At 38.7% G+C, this 21,095-nt stretch overlaps 1 protein-coding gene across 1 annotated transcript in view; it reads right to left on the bottom strand.

Moving 5' to 3' along the window:
- The window catches only part of CNOT1 (CCR4-NOT transcription complex, subunit 1), a 135,791-nt gene that overhangs the window by 73,407 nt on the left and 41,289 nt on the right, over positions 1-21,095 (bottom strand). Inside the window, exons 3-8 of the mRNA XM_006863578.1 lie at positions 5,051-5,158; positions 4,423-4,521; positions 3,972-4,040; positions 3,829-3,883; positions 2,977-3,180; positions 89-257 (exon numbers count right to left, since the gene is read on the bottom strand). Coding sequence (XP_006863640.1) covers positions 89-257; positions 2,977-3,180; positions 3,829-3,883; positions 3,972-4,040; positions 4,423-4,521; positions 5,051-5,158 — 704 coding nt within the window. The remainder of the gene's footprint in view (positions 1-88; positions 258-2,976; positions 3,181-3,828; positions 3,884-3,971; positions 4,041-4,422; positions 4,522-5,050; positions 5,159-21,095) is intronic.

Raw genomic sequence — 21,095 nt, forward strand, 5'->3', positions numbered from 1 at the left:
AAAAACATTTTTTTAAAGGCAAAGGCAACATTAAGGAATCTGACAGCACAAGAGTAAACAAATGTTTACTATATATCTGAGTACTAACCTTGCACAAAAGCCATAGCCTACTTCTTGCATGAAATCAGCCAGAGAGCTCTCCATCATGGTTTTGGCTACCCCTCCAGAATCAGGCAAGACCCTGTCCATTAGAATGTCCCGTTTTTCAGAGTATAAAAGTGGTGCAAGCACCACAGGACAGCGTTCCTGGGGAAAATCTGAGAAAAAAGAACAGATTGTAACTGCAATGGAGATTATCCCTCAAACCTGATTCTTTACAACTTCAGAGTCAAATCAGAGCTTAATGTTTTCTGACCTTTAATAGCCCAATTTAAATATTTTCACATCACAAAAATTTCTTATGAGCATACTTCTTAATTTTACAATGGGGATTCTGGTATCTGAAGATCAATTCACATCCTCCTTATTACTATAAGGATTCTTGGTATGGCGCTGTAGGATCAACACTGGACTGAAAACCACAAGGTTGGCAGTTCAAATCCACCAGCTGGTCCTTGGAAACCCTGTTGTTAAGAGCTATGGAGTAGGGTTCAACTCATAGCAACCCTGTATAGGGTTTCCAAGGAGATGCTGTTGGGTGTGACTGCCAACCTTGTGGTTACTTGATCACTGCTTAGTCTACAGTGCCACACATACCAGGACTCCTCTGGAAACCCTACAAAAGGCTAACTAAGGATTCTCACCAAAAAAAAGGTAACAGAGACAGGGTCTGAAAGCCCAGTCATATCAATGAAAAATAAGAAATGTCCTTATCACTGAAAATGTTAATGAGGTTTAAAAATTAAACAACATAAGCATTCATTTGCTGACACTGAGCCATGTCAGAATCACACAACATTATAGGACTGAGGCGAACTGCTCCACAGGGTTTCTAAGACTGTGAGGCTGTAATTTTTTTTTTAAGAAGCAGACTGCTTCATCTTTCTCTCATAGAGTGGATAGTGGGTTTACAAACCAACACTTAATCTACTGTGTCAGCTTTATTATAAATTGTTGAAAGTAGGTTCCGACTCACAGTGACCCTATATAGGGTTTCCGAGGAGCAACAGGTGGATTTGAACCACTGACCTTGTGGTTAACAGTCCAGTACATATCCTACCGCACCACACCAGAGGGGAAAAACTAATCTCAGAATGCTAAAAGAAGGATCAGAAAAACAAAGAATGGCAACATTTAAGCCAGTTGCTACCTTAGCATGACCACAGCCAATTCCAAAGGGGGCAACAGGGATACTTCAACACAAACATGTTATAATTTAGTCGGGATGGGGGTGAGGGGTGGCAACTACTCAGGAATATACCAAGAGTACTATAACACGGCTTTATCACTCACATTTTAAAATACTCTCTACAAAAATATCATTGTTATGTGCCCTTGAGTGCAGTGTTTCCAAGGAGTACCTTTACTTTTTTTTTTTTTTTTGATATCACATGGTTTTTTTTTAGCATTTTATTGTGAATTATGTGATAGTTTACATGGGAGAACATTAGTTTTACATTCATTCTATCGTATATCATCTCATTGCTATGGTTACAATCCCCTCCATGCAATCCTTTCCCCATGCCCCCCAGGTCTTCAGTACACCGTCACTTTCCCTCTCTGGATCTAAAGTTTCCAGCTGCTCCATCGCTCCATGTCATCATCTCTGGCTCCATTTCAAGCATCACTGCTTCTCTGGGTAGGGTCCCGCTCTCTGCTCTTCTCCCTTGATGGTCCTAGGAACTTGTGCTCCTAGACTGAAAAGTTAATTTCTCCCCTCCTTGCTATAAAACGTCTACCTTTACATTTCCAATCCTCACAATCAGTCCTGATAACAATTATTCACTATTGTATCAAGGGAGACCCTTCTGCATTTCATTGCATCAGCCCCGCCTAGTCAGACTGAATGCTACTCACTGGAGATTCTACCTTCCTCCAGGCCCTCTGGATCTAGGTTCCCCCTAGAAAGCTTGTAAGCCAGTCACTTCTTGCCTTTGTAGCCCCCTGCCCCCCATTTTGGGTAGCCAATGTCCAAGTTGTCCATCCCTGTCTACTCTGCGTGTGGAGGGGTAGGAATGATTCTTGCTGTGAGGATTTATTCCCTCTTTTGAGCTATTGCTTCCATAGGTGTAGGTCAAGTTCATCAAATTGTATGAGAATACTTTTTTTTTTTCTCTCTTCTTTTTATTTCTGGTAGCGCTCTGATCATCCAGTCACTAAAGCCAGGGCAAGCTGGTATTTCTGCAAGTGTGGGTGTTCTTATGCATATGCCCTCTCGTCTTATCAGCTGGACGCTTCACTCTCCACTCTAGTCCTCTGTGACTAAGTCACTGACTCTAGGCCCAAGATTTCCCAGGTCTTGCCACACTGCTGGCCAACCAGGGCTTCACCCGGGTTCACAGAAGTCTATTGAATGTTGTAGGGCTTAGCTCACCGCTTCGTTGCTGGTTTTCCCTCACTTCCCCTATCGGTGTCAAGCGTGGTCAACAATCACCGCGTGTATTCCCATTGGGTCTTAGTCTTGGAAGGGGGTTTGCACTGAGGGGACGCAACCACTTGCCAAGATGTTTCCTGGGCAAGCATGTTGCTTGTTCTCGTAGTAACTGTCGGTCTGCCTATGTTGTTTTATATTTTTCCTGTAGGTCTTTGTTTCAAAGAAGTATCTTCTGTTCTTCTAGCCACTCCAGGTTGGTCTGCTTGTCCTAGTACCTTTACTTTATACATGTGTTTAATTACCCAAAGAGGAGTCCTGGTGCGGCGCTGTGGGTTAATGTGCTGGACTGCAAAGTTGGTTTGAACCGAAGGTCAACAGTTCAAGCATATCAGTCACTCCTTGGAAACCCTATACATGGTCACTATGGGTAGAGTTCCAACTCAATGGCACTTAACAGCCATCACCCACAGAAATCATTTTATAGCCTGCAAGCACTCCCATACCTCTGCGCAGCGTCTTAAGAAAAGCGTCTATCTGCTCCTGTCCAACTCCAAAGGCGCCCTTCTGCCCAAAGAGGAGATGGGAGAGGAGGAGGTGCAGCACCTCTATTGCTATATCTTGGAAGCCACCTTCTTGATTTCCACTGACGTCTGCGTCAATGTAAGAACGCAGAAGATCTGGAAGCTTCTGTTTGATAAACTGGGCAGCTGAAAATCAGGCAAATCAAAATTCAGTAATATTTCCATACCATGAGTAAAAAGTCACATACCATCAAAATATACCTATTCTAGAAATAAAATTATCTACACATCCTTCTCATTCCCAAATCACTGTTTTAAATTAATGCTTCATACTTCTAGTTGGCATTTTTAAAAGGTAAACCTTTAAAGACACCAAAAAAATCCATCTTTTTACTTAATAAAAAAAATCCATCTTAATTTCTAAACTACGAAGTCTCAAAGATTCCAAGCTGATTTTAGTCTCACTTCAGTATCGCACTGTTTTAACTTTCTATAGTAGATTCAACGAAGGTTTACAGAGCAAATCATCAGTTGTACCCTCCACAAAACAAGCACTTCATTTCATCTCTATGACTAAGGTCCCCTCAATGCACCATCACTCATCCTTCTTCATCCCGTGCCTCTTGTTTCCATTCCTCCTTTTTCAATCCTTCAGAATTTTGTCTTTGGACAAATGCTACCCTTTTGATCTTGAATGGCTGTCCATTCTATGGTGCACGTACCTCACTAGTGTTGTTGTGTTCCCCCATATGCCTATCTATTATTACTTGGCTGAAAACTGAGCTACAGGTGAGGTGTGTCAACTACAGAATTTTTAGGAAAAAGGAAGCGTACCAAAACCTCTGAGATCCAAGCTGGCAGAATTCAAGAGGGCAAGGCCAAAAATTACCTGAAACAAGAAGGGTTAGAGTGACTAAAAACTCCAAGGGCTGTTTTTTAATCCCAATTTGACTCCTCCTCCTTTCTAAATCACTTACCTCTTGCACTTTGCTTAACTTGAGAACTTTACTCAGTTGGGCAAATAAGTGGGGTGTAGGCTTTAAACTCTGAAACAAACCAAACTTGATTTTAAAACAAGAACTTACTAACTTACTAGTTTTCAAACCGGCTTAAAAGGCATCTGGTTTGCCTAATGAACTACAATGTGTTTATAGAAAGAATGCAGCATTTCTAAGAACTGTAGCCTGGCATCCTATAAACTAACACAATGTTTTACAGTAATGACGCTTCCTTCACAGAAGCTGGTTGCAGCCAAAAGTCTATTAGTTATGAACAGTAACTACTTGAAATTTTTAAATTTAAGACATGACACATTATAAAATGCAGACACTATGTCTCATGACATGAGACTGAGGGTGAGGGCCTCTTTAGAAAGCCTATTAGATCATATTTTTAAAACCTCTGAGAATACAAGAAACAAATACCAACCTTCTGGTAGTGTAATGGATTATCAATGGCATAGGACAGCGTCGAGATAAAATTTGGCTTTGTAATCAGGGATGCACACTCCTGAATCAGAAACTGAGTCTTCAAAAATAAAAAAAAAAAAAAAGCATTTTCATTAGCACTGACACAGCCAACTTGTGCAAATAAAAATAATGTGCTCAAAAAATAAAGTGTGATGTAATACTGCATGTTTTTACATAATAAAACTAGCTCTTTTAAAAGTTCCTTTCTTAAAGGACTTTAAAAGAAAACCTGCACAAACTAATGCCTAATAAGAATACTAATAGGACAGTTTCCTAAGAAAAGTCAGCAGATTGAAAATCAAGTCAAAGAGGCTCAATCCAAGACATGATATCCCCTCTGCCTGATTTACTTGTTAGGCAGGTCACACCCCCAGCTCTTGAAGCCTGAACTGTAGGGAGATGTAAGAGCAGTCAGGCAGGAGAAAGGAAGCACAGAAAGAAGTCCAAGAACACCTTTAACCATTCAGCTAAGATTATTTCTGGGTGCTCTTTGTATTGCTCTAGTATTTGCTACAAATACTATGTCCAAAATACAATTTACTGAGCAAAGAAAGTTAAGTGGAGATAAACTCTGTAAGCCCCAGTACCTGATGGAAATCTTTGCCACTGCTTTTACCATCGCCACTGAAATCCACATGCGAAAATAGGCAGCGTAATAAATGCCTGTCTGCCTCAGGACCGTGCCGATTTACAATCTTAAAAAAGAGAGAAGACCAAAATTATAAATTTGCAAGTCAATATATTAATGTGGAGGGAAGAATGAACGCTAAGACAAAATCTCAAGTTAAATCTTCATAATGAAATGAGTATAGGAATTACTGAGATAGAAGTACCAATATGGCATTATTAGTTTTTAGATGTTTCTTAGAGTCACTAGCAAGGACAGAGGAAAAAGAAAAGCTACCAGTAATTACCCAAATAAATAACCCTGTGCATTTTAGTCAACTTTACACAGAAAACACCATGCAGCATTAAACGACGTGTAGTGGAGTTACAATTTTTTTTTTAAAATAAGTTTTAAGACAACAATTGTGTAACAAACTAAATTTACAAAGGCATACTTTTGTACTATAAAATATAGCCTACAATGTTCTCTGACATGGCATTAAGTGCATTGGCCACCCCCCTGCTTCTGAACTCGATGCTTCAGATACTGACTCTCTGAGCTTTATAAGTTTGTTCCTCACTGTTCCTCAAAATTACTACCAATGTTCATAGCTGTTATTCCTTCCGACTACAAAATCCCAGATATATCTACACGTTTTGTCCTTATTTCCTTTAGGTTTCTGCTGTAAAGTCATCTTATCCATGAGGCTTTTGATGACTTAGTTGTTGTTGTTAAGTGCCACTGAGTCAGTTCCAACTCATAGCAACCCTGTATAAGGTTTCTGAGGAGGATTTGGGGGATATGAACTGCCAAACTTTGGGTTAGCAGTCCAGTTCTTATCCTACAGCACCACACCAGGGTTCCTCTGGTGACTACCCTCCCTAAAATGGCAACATCACCTGTCCCACCTTACTTTACATCTTTCTCTATAGCACTTCTTACCACTGAACAGATTTCTATTTATCTTGTTTCCCTCACTTGACGATTAATTGCATGCGGAGAGGCGATCAGTGTGGTTATGTCAACGTCTACATACCTAGTCTACAAAGGAACTTAGCATAATACATGTGCAGAATAAATATTTATTAAACGCTACATTTTAGTTACATTTAGTTTACATATATATATATATATAATAAGGAGCTCTGGTAGCGCAGTGGTTACGGATCGGGCTGCTAACCACAGGGTCAGCTGTTTGAAACTACCAGCTGTTCTGGGGAAGAAAGATGAGGTTTTCTGCTCCCGTAAAGATTTATAGTCTCAGAAACCCTATACAGGGTCACTATGAGTCAGAACTGACTCCACAACATGTAACATTAGATATTATAAATAATATTAAATACCTACTTTGGAATAGATATTGTACGGAGATTCCTTGATCTCACCTTCAACAGTCGTGCCAAGAAAGACCCCCATTTTATAGGTGAAGATATAGGCACCAAACACAATTTCATGAGCCTAAGATCCAATCACCTAAGAACTGAGAATCTGTTTCGAGATTCATAGTTCAACTCCAATGTCTACAATCTTTGTATTGTATCGTGCTAATTATGTGACAGGGAGCTCTGGTAGGGTAGTGGTTATGAATCGGGCTGCTAACCTCAAGGTCGGCAGTTTGAAACTACCAGCTGTTCCTCTGGAGAAAGCTGAGGCTTTCTGCTCCCATAAAAATTTGCAGCCTTGGAAACCCTGTGCAGGGTCACTATAAGTCAGAACCAACTCCATAGTACTTAACAACAACAACAATTACGTGACAGCTGGCTAAGTTAACTGAATTTAATTTTTGTTTCTGTTTTGCCATGCAAGAAAAAATGGGAGCTAGGTAAGATAGATGTTTGCACTATCCCATATAATATATACGAAGATAATTTCTGATTACACTGTCTGTTGATTAAATTAAAAACAAAACAAACAAAAAACATAAGGCTATGTGATGGCATGACAGGCTCACAGAGGCCATCCCACAGGAGTTGAGACAAACATAGTGAGTAGATAACCTTAGTTAAGAATGGAAGGAGGAAGCGCATTCCTGGCAGAAGGAAAATCAAAGGCCCCAAAACAGGAAAGCACTTGTTTGAAAAACAGAAAAAAGGTCACAGATAATCAAAGGTAAGATATTATTTATGTAAACATATGGGGATCTTCAAAAAGGTTGCAGAAAATCAAAAGAGAATGGAGGATGAAGATCAAAGAGCACTGCGTTCCATATGGATTACATTTCAATTTGAAAAAAACAAAAATCCTCACCACTGGACCAATAAACAACAGTCTTATCAATGGAGAAAAGATTGAAGTTGTCAAGACTTCATTCTTCTTGGATCAACTATCAACACTTATGGAAGCAGCAGTCAAGATATCAAAGGATGTACTGCATTAGGCAAATCTGCTGCACAGGAACTTTTTAAAGTGTTGAAGAGCTAAGATGTCAGCTTGAGGACAAAGAACTGCAACCACCACTCCACTAATGACAAACAAAAACAACTCAAATGCACTTCCATTATCAAAGATTTCTACTTCCTCTCAAGTCTCTATCCGTCATGAGTATATTGATACATTATGCCGGAAACAACTTTCTACTTGACCTTATTGGTGTTGTTATGTGAATGGAGTGATTTGAATGAGAATATGGGCTCTGAGGAAAATGGGAATCAACATGAAATTATCCACAAAAGGGAAAAAGAGTATGTAGCAAACACAAAGCCATCAAACATCAGAGCAGATGGGAGTTACCATGTACTGATAACACGGCAAGGATGACCAACAATGCTGATGGGACCACAAAGTCACTTTGAACCACAAGGGTCTCAAAAGATGCCACTTCCAACCTCTGGTTCCCCATGTCAGTGTGCCCTGCTCCAACTTTCCACATACCACGAGAATTCTGCTCAACTAGGAACATCTCAGTAGTTACTGAGCAACTTTAATTCTCAAATGAAAATTAAGATACATTTCCGTTTTTCTGATGTTGCAACTGATTTTTGTTAGTGTGTTAGTTAGTTAGTTAGTTAGTTAGTTAGTTAGTTAGTTAGTTAGTTAGTTAGTTAGTTATTGCAATTCAATAAAGTACCCCAAAATGTAACAAGTTGGGGGGGGGAGGGGAAGGAAAGACAGAATGGAATTGTTTTCCTTGTACAGTCTACCCCTTCATGTCCTGGAGGCTGTCCTGTAACTAATCCCCACTGGATAACAAGGGACAAATGTAGGACAAGCACTGGACTGCTGCTAACCACAAGGTCAGTGGTTCAAACCTACTACTTGCTCCTCAGAAACCCTACAGAGGATCACTATGAGTTGGAATTAACTGGACAGCACTTAACAAAAACACTGTATCAATCTAACAAAAGGAAAGTAGATACTCCCTTGGACTGGCAAATGCTAAAGAAAAAAAAAATGTTCCCAGTGTTTAACTTGGTGTCAAGGGCCTTAGAGATGGTTCCAACTCAGAGTGACCCTGTATAGGGTTTCCCAGGAGCAGCTAGTGGGTTTGAACCACCCACCTTTTGGTTAGCGGTACTATGCTTATGCTACAGAGCCACACCAGGACTCATAGTGTTTGTTCAACTAGGAGTCTGCAAATATTTGCTAACATCTCCTTTTATCCTTTACATTCATCATAATGTTGTTGTTGTTTTTTTTATTTAAGGTTTTTATTGTGGATTGAGTGAAAGTTTACAGGGCACATCATCAGTTTCACATTCAACACTTCATATAACTTGTTTCATTACATTGATTACAATCCCCTCCATATACCATCAGTTAAGAGTATTTCTCTTTATCCACTTTAGCTTTTTTTTTCTTTTTTTTCTTTTTTTTTAACACACAAACAAAAAACCCCACTCAGGCATATATAATAAATTATATCTCCAAAGGGCACATTCTGCAAGTCTGCTCCTGGCCACCAGTTCTTAGTCCTTCTCTTCTTAGTTGATGAATCTAGAGTCCTCCATGCCCCCATCTCTGGATAAGGTCCCACATTCTATTCGTGTGTTCCTCTCTTGATGGTCCCAGGGTCGGTCCTCCGCTTCTGGACCATAAGATTAATCACTCCCCTTTTTTTTGTTACAAAATTTCTACCTTTACAATTGTGACAGTCGCGATTAGTCATGATAACAGTTATTCACTACTGAATCTTACGAATCTTATCCCCATCTCCTTTCACCAGACCCATCTAGACAAGATGATAGCTATTCAGTGGGGACTCTTTCTTTCCCCCCACACTCTTAACTAAGCTCCTTCTTGAAACCTTGTAAGCCAGTCACTTCGTGCCTTTACTGCCCCCTCATTTTAGGTAGCCAGTGTCTAAGTTGCCCATCCCTATCTACCCTGTGCACAGAACGGATAGCACTGATACTTGATTTGAACACTTTCCCTCTCTGTTGGTATTTAGAGTAACTACTGCTCTGAGTATAGGTCAGGTTCATCATGAAGATGTGTCTTCTGTCACTGTAGCTGTTCCAGTCTGCTTGTCCTTTCTAGTGGGAATGTCTCATCTCACAAGGTTGTGGATGGGACTCAGGATTCCACCTAAGGTCCTATACTCTGTAAAGGCTTTGTACAAGGCCTATTTCACTGGGCAAGTTGTAGAACCCCTTTGAGGTATTCCAATCAGTTATAGGCTGAAGACGGGCTTACAAGTTTTCTCTAATCATGCTTCCCAACATTCCTTTCTATACCACTCAAGTGTCTATTTTACAATAGTAGGCAAGGGAAACTAATATTCATAAGGCAGTCAATGATTTTAGTATTATTTACCCTCTTCAAGCTATACTTAGATCCCTGTATCCCAGAGCCCTGTCATCATAATGTTTTATAGCTTTCAATTACTATCACAGACACTATCTTCACAACAACCCTGTGAAGCAAACAAGGACTAACAATATTACAGATAATGTCAAATACACACACAAGGTTATAATAACTGTTGCAACATTATAACTTAACTTGCTAGTGGTAGTACAACAACAAGATAGCATGTTTTACGGCTGCTGGGTGAATGGATTAGTCCTTTCATGACAGACACCATGCTGCCCCGTAGAGTGTCTCTGTTTTGTTTGGAATTTTCTTTAACTCAATTGGTATTTCAAGTGGAATGCAATGATGATGAAATATTATATTTAGCCCCACAAAATTATGCCCTATACATTTTCTCTCTCACACACTCCAAAAACATGTACCAGCTGGGCAAGTAGACCAGTAAAATAATGCAGTTTTACACAACTACCTTAGAACTCATAGCAAAATCTCCATGCTGTATTTTAAAATATAGTTAACTATACCAAAGGCATTTTATAGTACTTCCATAGTGCTCTGATTTATGGCTGTAGTTGGTTAATGCGCCAGACTGCAAAGCTGTTTGAACTGCAAAGTCGGCAGTTCAAGCTCACCAGCTGCTCCTCAGAAACCCTATACAGGATCGCTATGGGTCGGAACCGACCTGACGGCACTTAACAACAACAAAAAGAAATTTTTAACTGTGTTACCGTTGAATGAGTACCAACTCACGGCAACCTTATGCACACAGAACAGAACAGCCCAGTCCTGCGCCAACCTCACAACTGGTGCTACACTTACGGCTACTGCTGCTGTCACTGTGTCAATCTCGTAAGTCTTCTTTTTCACGGACCCTACACTTTACCAAGCATGCCATCCTTCCCTAGGGACTGGTCCCTCCTAATACTATGTCCAAAGTAGTCATTAACAAATAATATGCCTATTATAGTAGAAATTCTGAAAACTCAAGATGGTATGTGGAATAATTTGAAAAACACAGCACTGTGTGGCCTACTGTGGCACTGTAAAACAAGCACTGGACTACTAACCACAAGGTCAGTGGTTCAAACCCAATACAAGGTTGCTGTGAGTCTAAACAGACTCAACAGCATTTAAAAGAAGCTCTGGAAGACTAGTGGGTTACATGTTGGGCTGCTAACGCACCAGCAGATCCACAGGGAAAAGATGAGGCTTTCTGTTCCTAAAAAGATTTATAGCCTCAGAAACTCTATACAGGGTCACTAAGAGTCGGAATCAATTCGATGACATATAACCCACCAATCTAGTCCAGAGAACGCATAAAATGGAGGGTTAAAAGCTTAATTTAGTCGAAAGATGGTTGCATGAAAGATAACCCGAAAAGTCTGACCTTAGCACATTCCTAATAGGGTTGTCCAGATGGCAATGAGTGATATTCTAATTTGCACTACCAGAAATAATGGAATCCTCCATAATACCCTTTGAGACCTTTCTCTGGATCTAGTAATGTTATGGCAGCCAATTATCTGAAGACTTGAGGCTTCACTCCTAGCTCATAAAAGCAGCTTCAAAACAGAGATCTTTTTCTAAGTGCAAAATGATTGAAAGACAAAAATATGTAAAATTTGACCTACATGATGATCCCAAAGGTCTCGAAATGCCCAAGTTTTATACAAAGTACAAGATCTGTTTTATTTTTGCCAACTGAAAACAGTCACTCACTACATGACAATGCTTACAAGTTTAAAAACTAGATAACTAGAAGTCTACCTAAATATATGAGAAAGCTTCAAAAATTTTGTGGAAATTTTTCATTTTCTTTTAATCTTATCTTTCCACTAACTTTTTGAAGCACCTTGTATACAATGCCTCATACAAAAAAAAAAAAATGGAGCAGCCCATATTTTTTAAAGTTGTAAAACATTGTGGAGTCCTGGTGTGGTACTGAAGGATCTAAGCACTGGGGCTGTTAACCACAAGATCGGCAGTTCAAACCCACCAGCTACTCCTTGAAAACCCTGTACAGGGTCACTATGAGTTGGAATCAACTTGATGGCACTAACAATGACAACAACACATTCTACCCCTTAAAAATATTCAAGATTCCCATGTATTGCCTGAATAGTTTGGGTTACATTATAAAAACAAGGCATCTATTCAAAGCAGTTTAATGGAAAGAACCTGAAAATATAAAATTTTGTAGCAAATATAAGCAGTTACTTTCAACAGTAAAAGCATTAATGTAAGAACAAAAAGTTCATATGCCTAAGTAAAAGGTAAGAAGAGAACTTTTCTATTCCAGCCACACAAACTACAAAAAGCCATTTTTTACTTCCATTTTCAATGAAACATTTTGCCTTGAGGAGTGGTCAAGAGAGTTCTGGGAAAGCTCATTCTCATCACCTCAGCTAACAGACTCCTATTGGGGACTGATAAATGTCCCAAACATGTGTATGTTCAAAATGAGATCTAGAGCACAGATGAATCATGAAAAACTGTCCATTTAGAGTGTCAAATCAAAAATATGGAAATTGGGCCCCCCCCCCCAAAAAAAGGCAAATAGAACTAAAAATGAGTAAGCTAAGCTCAAGATAAGTCCTGGTGTGGCACTGAACTATGAACTCACTAGTCACTCCTTGGGAACTCTCTACAGGATGGCTGCAAGTCAGAACTGACTCAATAGCACTAACAACAAGCTCAAGATGCTACTTTTAATATCTGTGAGCCAACCGTATAGTAAAGGAGAGTGCTGGAATAGAAGCAGAATGAGGAAAGAGGAGGCAACTATCATCAAATCTGAAAACAGAAGTAGTAGGCTACCCCAAAACCTTCACAACCCCTGCTCAAGCAGCCCCCAACACTGTTGATATATGAGTAAATCACTGGGCCATTCAAAGATGGGCAACACTGTAAAGAATCATCATGAAACCTGTTTTAAAGAGACTGTAAAACACAGTAAAGACACTAACAAGATAGGTAAAAAACATATGTCACCATTTCTTACGAAAATATACACATAAAAAGATCAAACAAATTGTACTCTATAGTATCACAGAAATTATAGGAATTGCTTTTCTTTTTTAAAGGGGAAAAGTCCTCAAAACAGCAAATCACACATTCAAAGACAACATAACAACAACAACAACAACAAAAAACCATGAAAACAAGCTTTATAGCACCTAGAAATGGAAAAGGAAAGCCTTACATTGAAGATAACCACACAGTAGTAAAAACAATAAAATACCATTTAAGATAGTAAAAGGTTTACAGATACCACGTAAATCTAGGAAAATCATGAAAAAGGCTAACAGATTTTAAAAAAACAAAAAAAGGTGTTGTAACATACAAGTAACAATCAATAATACTACCTTCAATCTCACGAAAACAGTAATATCCATGAGCTAAAAAGCTGACCTGGAAAAGCATAGGGTATTCTTATCACAAGAAACACTTATGTGATGCTGCCTGAGAGAAGCTGACCACCGCCACAGCACACAGGTGGCACGAATGAACTTGAATTAAAGCAAACACTCAGAATATCAGGGTCAGGTGTAGATGTAGACAGGAAAATGAAGTCATCTAAAATGGTGACTTAATTGAAGAGGAAAACAGCTTTTGGCATTCCATGCTGTTGAAGAATAATGGGAATAATATTTACAAAACTAGGGGAACACACAAGAATATCTTAACTAGTGACAACTGAATTTCAAATAAAAATGAGAAAGATATTCACCAGAATAAAAGATCTGAAGTAAAAACACTCAATGAAATACACATTTGATAAGTTGTCACATCAAAATTAAAAATACATAAAGCAGAAGTTTGGGGAATAGAGAACTGCCTTAAAAGTACCAACCCACAAAACTGCCATCAAGTCAGTGACCCTGGTTAGAGTTTCCAAGGCTGTAAATCTTTACTGGAGCAGAAGGCCTCATCTTTTTTCCGTAGAGTAACTGGTGTGTTTGAACTGCTAAATGCAAGTGCTTATCCTACTAAAGGCACCACACCAGGGCTCCTCAGGAAAAGGACAGGCAGAAACAATTTAAATGTAACAATTTCAACAACTTAACAGTAACAATGGTTAAGTACGACTATATAATCTAAATAAAGGTTGTTTTAATAGATTTTACTTTGGAAACATATCTTCACATTGTACATAATTATAAAATTAAACTTTAAAACGCATCCTCTAAATATTTAAATAATCCCAAAATCCACAAGAAAACTTCTACAGCTAATTAAGAAATTTTGCAGTTACAAAGCACAAAGAAAACAAAAATCAGCTGGATTTCCATATAGCAGCAATGAGAAATCTAAAAGGGATATTATGGAAACAATTCCACTTATAATAGCATCTAAGAGAATAAATAAATAGAAATCTGATCAGGAATATGAAGAACTGATACAATGGCAATATAAAACACTGCTAAAAGTGATTACAGGAGACTTAAATGGGAAAATGTTCCATGTTTATTAGATGGAAGACTTAATATTGTTAACATTTGATTAAATCCTAATTAAATTTTCAACCCTCTTTTTCAAAGAAATAGAAAAACTTTATAAGGAAAGACAAGAGGCCCTAAATAGCTAAAACAATTGCTGAAAGAGAAGAACAAAGTAAAGAGCTCACACATCCTGATTTTAAAACATACCACACAGAAACAACAGTACAGCAACAGTAACCAAAACAGCCTGGTACTGGTATAACAACAGACACATTGCCAATGAAATAGAATTGAGAGCCCAGAAATAAACCCACACATCTACAGTGAACTGATTTTTGATAAGAGTGCCAAGTCTATTTGGTGGAGAAAAAACAAGAGTCTTTAATAAACGGAGCTGGGAAAATTCAATTTTAACATACATAAAAATTAAACAGGATGCTGAACTCACACAAAAACAAATTCAAAATGGATTAAGGGACTAAATGAGCAAACGGAACCCATAAAATTCTTAGCAGAATAAGCAGAAGCAATATTGTTGGGCCTATCTTTCACCAATGGATATCCAATATAATAATAAAAGTACAAACCAGCAAAAGATAAACAAATGAGACCTCATAAAAATTATAAACTTCTGTTCATCAAAAGACTTTACCAAAAATGTGCAAAGACAAACCTGGGCGAACATCTTCAGAAACCAATACATCCAACAAGAACCTAAACTTCGACAATAAAAGAAAAACAGATCATAAAATGTGTACAGGTTTTGAATACACATTTTGCCAGAGGACAATTAAACAACCAAACACATGAAAAGATTTGTGTCTCAACATCACTAGACATCAGAGAGGTGCAAGCCAAAACCACAATGAGATACCATTACACTCCTACCAAGATAGCTAGGATATTAAAAATCAAAACAAAGCAGAAAATAATGACCGTAGGAAAGATGTGGGGAAATTGAAAACTTTATCCATTGCTGTTGTGTTGGTGCTTTGGTTAGGCATTGGGATGATAACGCAAAGGACAGTGGTTCAAAACCAGCTCCTCAGGAGAAATATGATGCTGTATGCTTCCCTAAAGATTTGTTATCGTTGTTGTTGTTATGTGCTGTGGAGTCAGTTCCAACTCATAGCGACCCTGTATACACGGTTTCCAAGGCTGTAAATCTTTACAGGAGCAGAAAGCCTCATCTTTTCCCTGCGGAACAGCTGGTAGTTTCAAACTGCTGACCCTGAGGTTAGCAGCCTGATTCATAACCACTACGCTACCAGAGCTCCATTTGTTAAGTGACTTTGAGTCGATTCCAACCCATAGCGACCCTGTATATGGTTTCCAAGGAGCAGCTGGTGAGCTTGAACTACTGAACTTGCAGTTCCAACAACTTTACAGTCTGACACATTAGCCCATAGCGCCACACCTTGGAAATCCTATGGGGGAAGTTCTACTCTGTCCTCTCAGGTTGTTTTAAGTTCTGAATTGACTTGATGGAAGTAAGGCTATAGTCTCTCTTCACGTGTATGAAGTACTTGTTATGGAAACAAGAGGAGAAAAGATGAACCATAACATATAGAGTAGTCAAGGCTCAGGATATGGGGGGAATGTGGAGAGCAATACGTAGTCCACCCTGATTAGTATTCTCCCTACTGTCAATCTTCATCAATAGACAAACTGAAAACAGAATGTGGTACAAATATATGAGGGTGCTTCAAAGTTTACGGGAAATGGTATTGAAAGAGAATGGGAGTAATTCACTAGGTAGACATGTGTTCACTTGGGTGATAGGGAAAAGAAAAAAGAGGGAGGTTGGCAGAGGTAAAATGAAGGCAATGGAAGACACAGGGAGAAGTGGAAGAGTTAAAGTGATTAAATGTAAATACTGCTAACTAATGGTACACAGTTGTTGTTAAGTGTCACTTAGTTTGTTCCAACTCATAAGGGCCCTGTATAGGGTGAGTTTCCAATAAGAGGCCTGGTGAACTTGAACGGCCAACCTTGCGGTTCAAACCAACTTTGTAGTCCAGTACATTAACTCACAACGCCACACCAGGATCTAAGGTACATGGAACTCCAATAATTGTGATAAAATGAAGTGTATGATTACTGAATGTAAAACTGACGATCTGCTCTGTAAACTCTCACTCAACTCTTAATATAAGCTAAAAAGGCTTGACAGAGGATACTTGTACCTGGGAATTTTACATTTGCTGCAAACATTCATGTAGCATACAAGGAACTAACTATGAAAACTTCTTTAAACGTTACCAAACACCTTGAGGGAATGAGTTGCTGTGTCTAGATGCTTCGGACCATAGTCTCAGGAGACACTACGGTAACTGACTTAACATAGACTACAAAACAATGTACTACACCCTACTTTACTGAGTAGTGACTGGGATCTTTTAAGCTCATGAGAGGCCACCTAAGTAAGGGGCAACTATCGGTCCCTCCCCCTGTGAGGAGGAAAAAGGAATGACTGAAAATGCTTGGGAACAATTAGCCCAATGGACTAATGAATCCGTGAATATCAGCCTTCACGACCCTGAGACCAGAAGCACTAGAAGGTGCATGGCAACTACCACTACTAACTGCTCTGAAAAGGATCACATTAGAAGATCCTTGGGTAGAGTGGAAGAAAATGTGAAACAAAACTTAAAAATGTAGGAAAGACCAAGATTATTAGTCAGAAAAAGACTGACAAAACCTGAGACTATAACCCTTGGTCACCCTTCAGATCTGAAACAACTTACTCTCATGGCTCAATTTTCAGCTAAGTTACAAGGAAAATAACAACTCTAGTGAAGTATGCATATAAGAGCAGCATTTATCTAAGGACAAAATTCAGAAAAGTTGGGGAATGAGGAATAGAAACAATCACAGGGAAGAAGTAGGACAAGTGATGTTACATTAGGAATTGAAATCATTGAAATGAAGTCAAATACATGATTTGATGAATGTAAAACGGATCACCTACTCTGCAAATCACTCGTCACAAAACAAAAAGGTGTCAAACAGATCATGAATTTTTTCCATGAACTTTTGAAGCCCCCTCATATAATGAACTATAAAGGGTATGGGTCGGAACTGACTTGTTGGCACTTAACAACAACAGTGAAGTATATTAGTGCTTACCAGGGGCAGGAGAGGGAGGAGGAAAACTTGGGTTAATGGTGATGCAAAAATAGCACTGATTAAAGGTTAAGTTATACAACTGGTTATTTTGCAGAGTCCTGGTGTGGTGCTGTGGGTTAATGTGCTGGGCTGCAGTCAGTTTGAACTAACTACAAGGTCAGTGGTTCAAGCTCACCAGTTGCTCCCTGGAAACCCTATACAGTGTCACGATGGGTTGGAACCAACTCGACGGTACTTAACAAGTTAGTTGCACAGTGCCTAGTAACTTAAAAGCTTGTAAAGTAGCCATCCAAGGCACAACAATTGGTCTTCATCCACCTGGAGCAACAAGAGGACGGAAAAGAGACAGCAACAGGAGGAGGATATGCAATATATGGCTAACTGCCTCCATGAACACCTGCCTCCTTTGCCATGAAAACAAAAGAACTGGGTTGGATGATCAGAGTCCACAGAAGAATCCTAATTAAAGGGAAAAACTGCAGAACAGAAATTTTCATGGATTCTAGACTTTCAGAAGTCATAAAAGGCAGACAAGCCCCTATAACTATTTGCCCTAGACAAACTTTAAGTAATAAATGAAAATAATCTGAAGTCCTAAAACCCAAAAACAGTTTAGCTTAACAAAAAAGTCTGCCTTGAGCATTATGCTCTTTTAAGAACTATCCATATGATATGAGATCAACAGGTAACAGCCATTTAGGTGGTGCTGAGTTTACTGTTAACAAGGAACAACTCAGATTAAAGAGGTTGATAATGGTTACACAACTAAAAGAATTCAGTCAATGTCACTAAATTGTACTTGTTGAATTGGTGAATATTTTGCTGTGTAACTCTGGTAGAGTAGTGGTTATGAATTGGGCAGTTAACCTCAAGGTCAGCAGTTCGAAACTACCAGCCATTCACAGGAGAAAAATGAGGCTTTCTGCTCCCGCAAAGATTTACAGCCTGATCACAATGAGTCGGAACCAACTCCACGGTACTTAACAGCAAAAACTATTCTTTTTATAACAAGTTGTAAAGAATGGGAACTCCAGAATACCTCACTGTGATCATGCAGCACGTGTACATAGCCAAAGAAGCAGTCGTTCAAAGAGAACAAGGAGTTAGTATTTGGTTTAAAACCAGAAAAGTGTGCATCAAGGTTGTATCCTTTCATCTTACTTATTCAGTCTTTATGCTGCGTAAATAATGAGACGTGGGGCTATATATGAAGAACAAGGCATCAGGATTAGAAGACTCATTAAAAGTCTATGATATGCATATGACACAACCTTGCTTGCTGAAAGTAAATAAGACAAGAAGCACTTACTAATGAAGCACAAAAGCTACAACCTTCAGTGTAGATTACACCTCAAATAAAAGAAAAACCTTCATAACTGGACCAATAAGAAACATCATGATAAATGGGGAAAAATGAAGTTTCATTTTATCTGCAAGCAGCAGTCAAGAAATCAAATAGGGAAAAACTTCCATAAAAGACCTCTTTGTAATTAAAGTTGTGTGGCACTGTAGGATAAGCACTGGACTGTTTTAACCACAGCAGTGCAAACCCAACCCTTGGAAACTGTATACAGGGTCAGAACCAACTCTAAAAATACAACTGTGGAAGAGCTGCCTTCTCAAAGTAAAGTTGACCTTAATGACTTGAATGGAGTAAACTTTCATGACCTTCATTTCCTGGCACAGCTCAAAATTGGGAAGAAACTGCTGCAAACATCCCTTAATAATAGGAACATGAAACAGGAAATCGAATGCATAAATATAGATATCCTCAGCATTAGTGATCTGAAATGGACTGGTTACAGTCATTTTGATATGGTTTAATATGCTGAGAATGACAAATTGAAGAGGAATTACATTGCATTCATCATCAAAAAGAACAGTTCAAGATCAATCATGAAGTGCAATGCTGTCTGATAAGACTATCCATATCCTACAAGGAAGACCAGTTAACTCCACTATACTCCTAAAACCAGTGATGATGAAACTGAAGAACTTTGCTAAACTTCTTCAGAGTCCTGATGTACTGCTGTAGGATAATCACTGAGCTGCTAATTACAAGGTCTACAGTTCAAACCACAAGTTGCTCCTCAGAAACCCTATACAGGGTCACTATGAATCAATACTGACTACTCTTCAGCACTAACTACAACCAATTTTCATCTGAAAATGCTCAAACATGTAATCAAGATGCACTGCTAATTACTGGTGATTGGAATGCAAAAGTTAGAGACAAACAAGCTAGTTGGAAAATATGGTATTGGTAACAGAAACAATGCTGGAGATCTCATAATAGAATTTTACAAGACCAACAACTTTTTTCAACAATAATTACTACATCTGTGGAAAGAGACCATGGAGAATATCAATATCATCAGTCAAAAGGCCAAGGGCCGACTGTGGAACAGGCCATCAATCGCTTATATGCAAGCAAGTTCAAACTAAAGTGAAGAAAATTTTAAACAAGTACATGAGAACCTAAATATGATTTTGAACAGATCTGAATTTAGAGAGCATCTCAAAAACAGATTTGATACACTGGACACTAATGACCAAAAATCACAACAGTTGTGGGATGACATCAAGAACAATTTACATGAAGAAAGAAAAATGTCACTAAAAAGAGACTGGAGAGAAAGAAAAGACAAAAAAATGATGTCAGTCAAGGAACTCTGAAACTTGCTTTTGAACATAGCAAAGCGAATGGAGGAAATAAGGAAGTAAAAGAGATGAACAGGAAATGTCAAGTGGCAGCTCCAGGAAACAAATTTAATGAAATATGCAAAAACCTGGAATCAAAAAATTGAAAGGAAAAACATAGCTCACCATTTCTCAAGCTTAAAAAAAAAAACTGAAGAAAAAATTCAAGCCTTGGGTTACAATATTGAAGGCTGTAGGATAAGTACTTAACTTCAAGACTGGTTTGAACCTCAAGGTTGGTGGGGTTGAAGTCCACCAGTCACTCTTCAGAAACCCTACACAGGGTTGCTATGAACTGGAACCAATTCAACAGTGCCTAACAACAACAATGGGCAAAATACGGAATGCACACTGTACCAAAAAGAATTGGTCAACAGTCAGTCATTTCAAGAGAGTTCATCAACAAATGATGTTACTGAAGGAAAAAGTCAAAGATGCAATGAAAGCACTGACAAAAAACAAGGCTCCTGGAACTGACAATACCAACTAAAATGCTTCAACAAACCAATACAGTGCTGGAGGTACTCACTCATCTATACTAAGAAATCTGGAAGGCAGCTTCCTGACCAACTGATGAAAAGAGATCCATATTTGTGCCCATTTTACAACAAGGTGACCTAACAGAATGTGGAAATCATCAAACAATATCATTAAGGCCACATGTAATATCATTCAGTAAAGTTTTGCTGAAGATAATTCAAAAACGGTTGCAGCAATACATCAAAAAGGAGCTGCCAGAAATTTAAGCCAAATTCCAGAAAAGAGCTGTGAACATTAAATGGATCTTGACTCAAAGTGAGAATACCAGAAAGATGTTTATTTGTGGTTTACTGACTAAGCAAAGGTATTCACTGTGTGGATCATTAAAAAACTATGAAGACGGCAGGGCTCTGAGATACAGGGACTGAGTCATGATTGGAATGGGGGGTATCATGTTAGGATGCTAGAATGTTTCTTTATTACGTGACTAACCAAGGGGCTAGAGTTTTAGTCTGTGTTACA

This window comes from Chrysochloris asiatica, unplaced genomic scaffold, assembly GCF_000296735.1.
Source record: "Chrysochloris asiatica unplaced genomic scaffold, ChrAsi1.0 scaffold00055, whole genome shotgun sequence".
In the NCBI taxonomy this organism is placed as follows: domain Eukaryota; kingdom Metazoa; phylum Chordata; class Mammalia; order Afrosoricida; family Chrysochloridae; genus Chrysochloris; species Chrysochloris asiatica.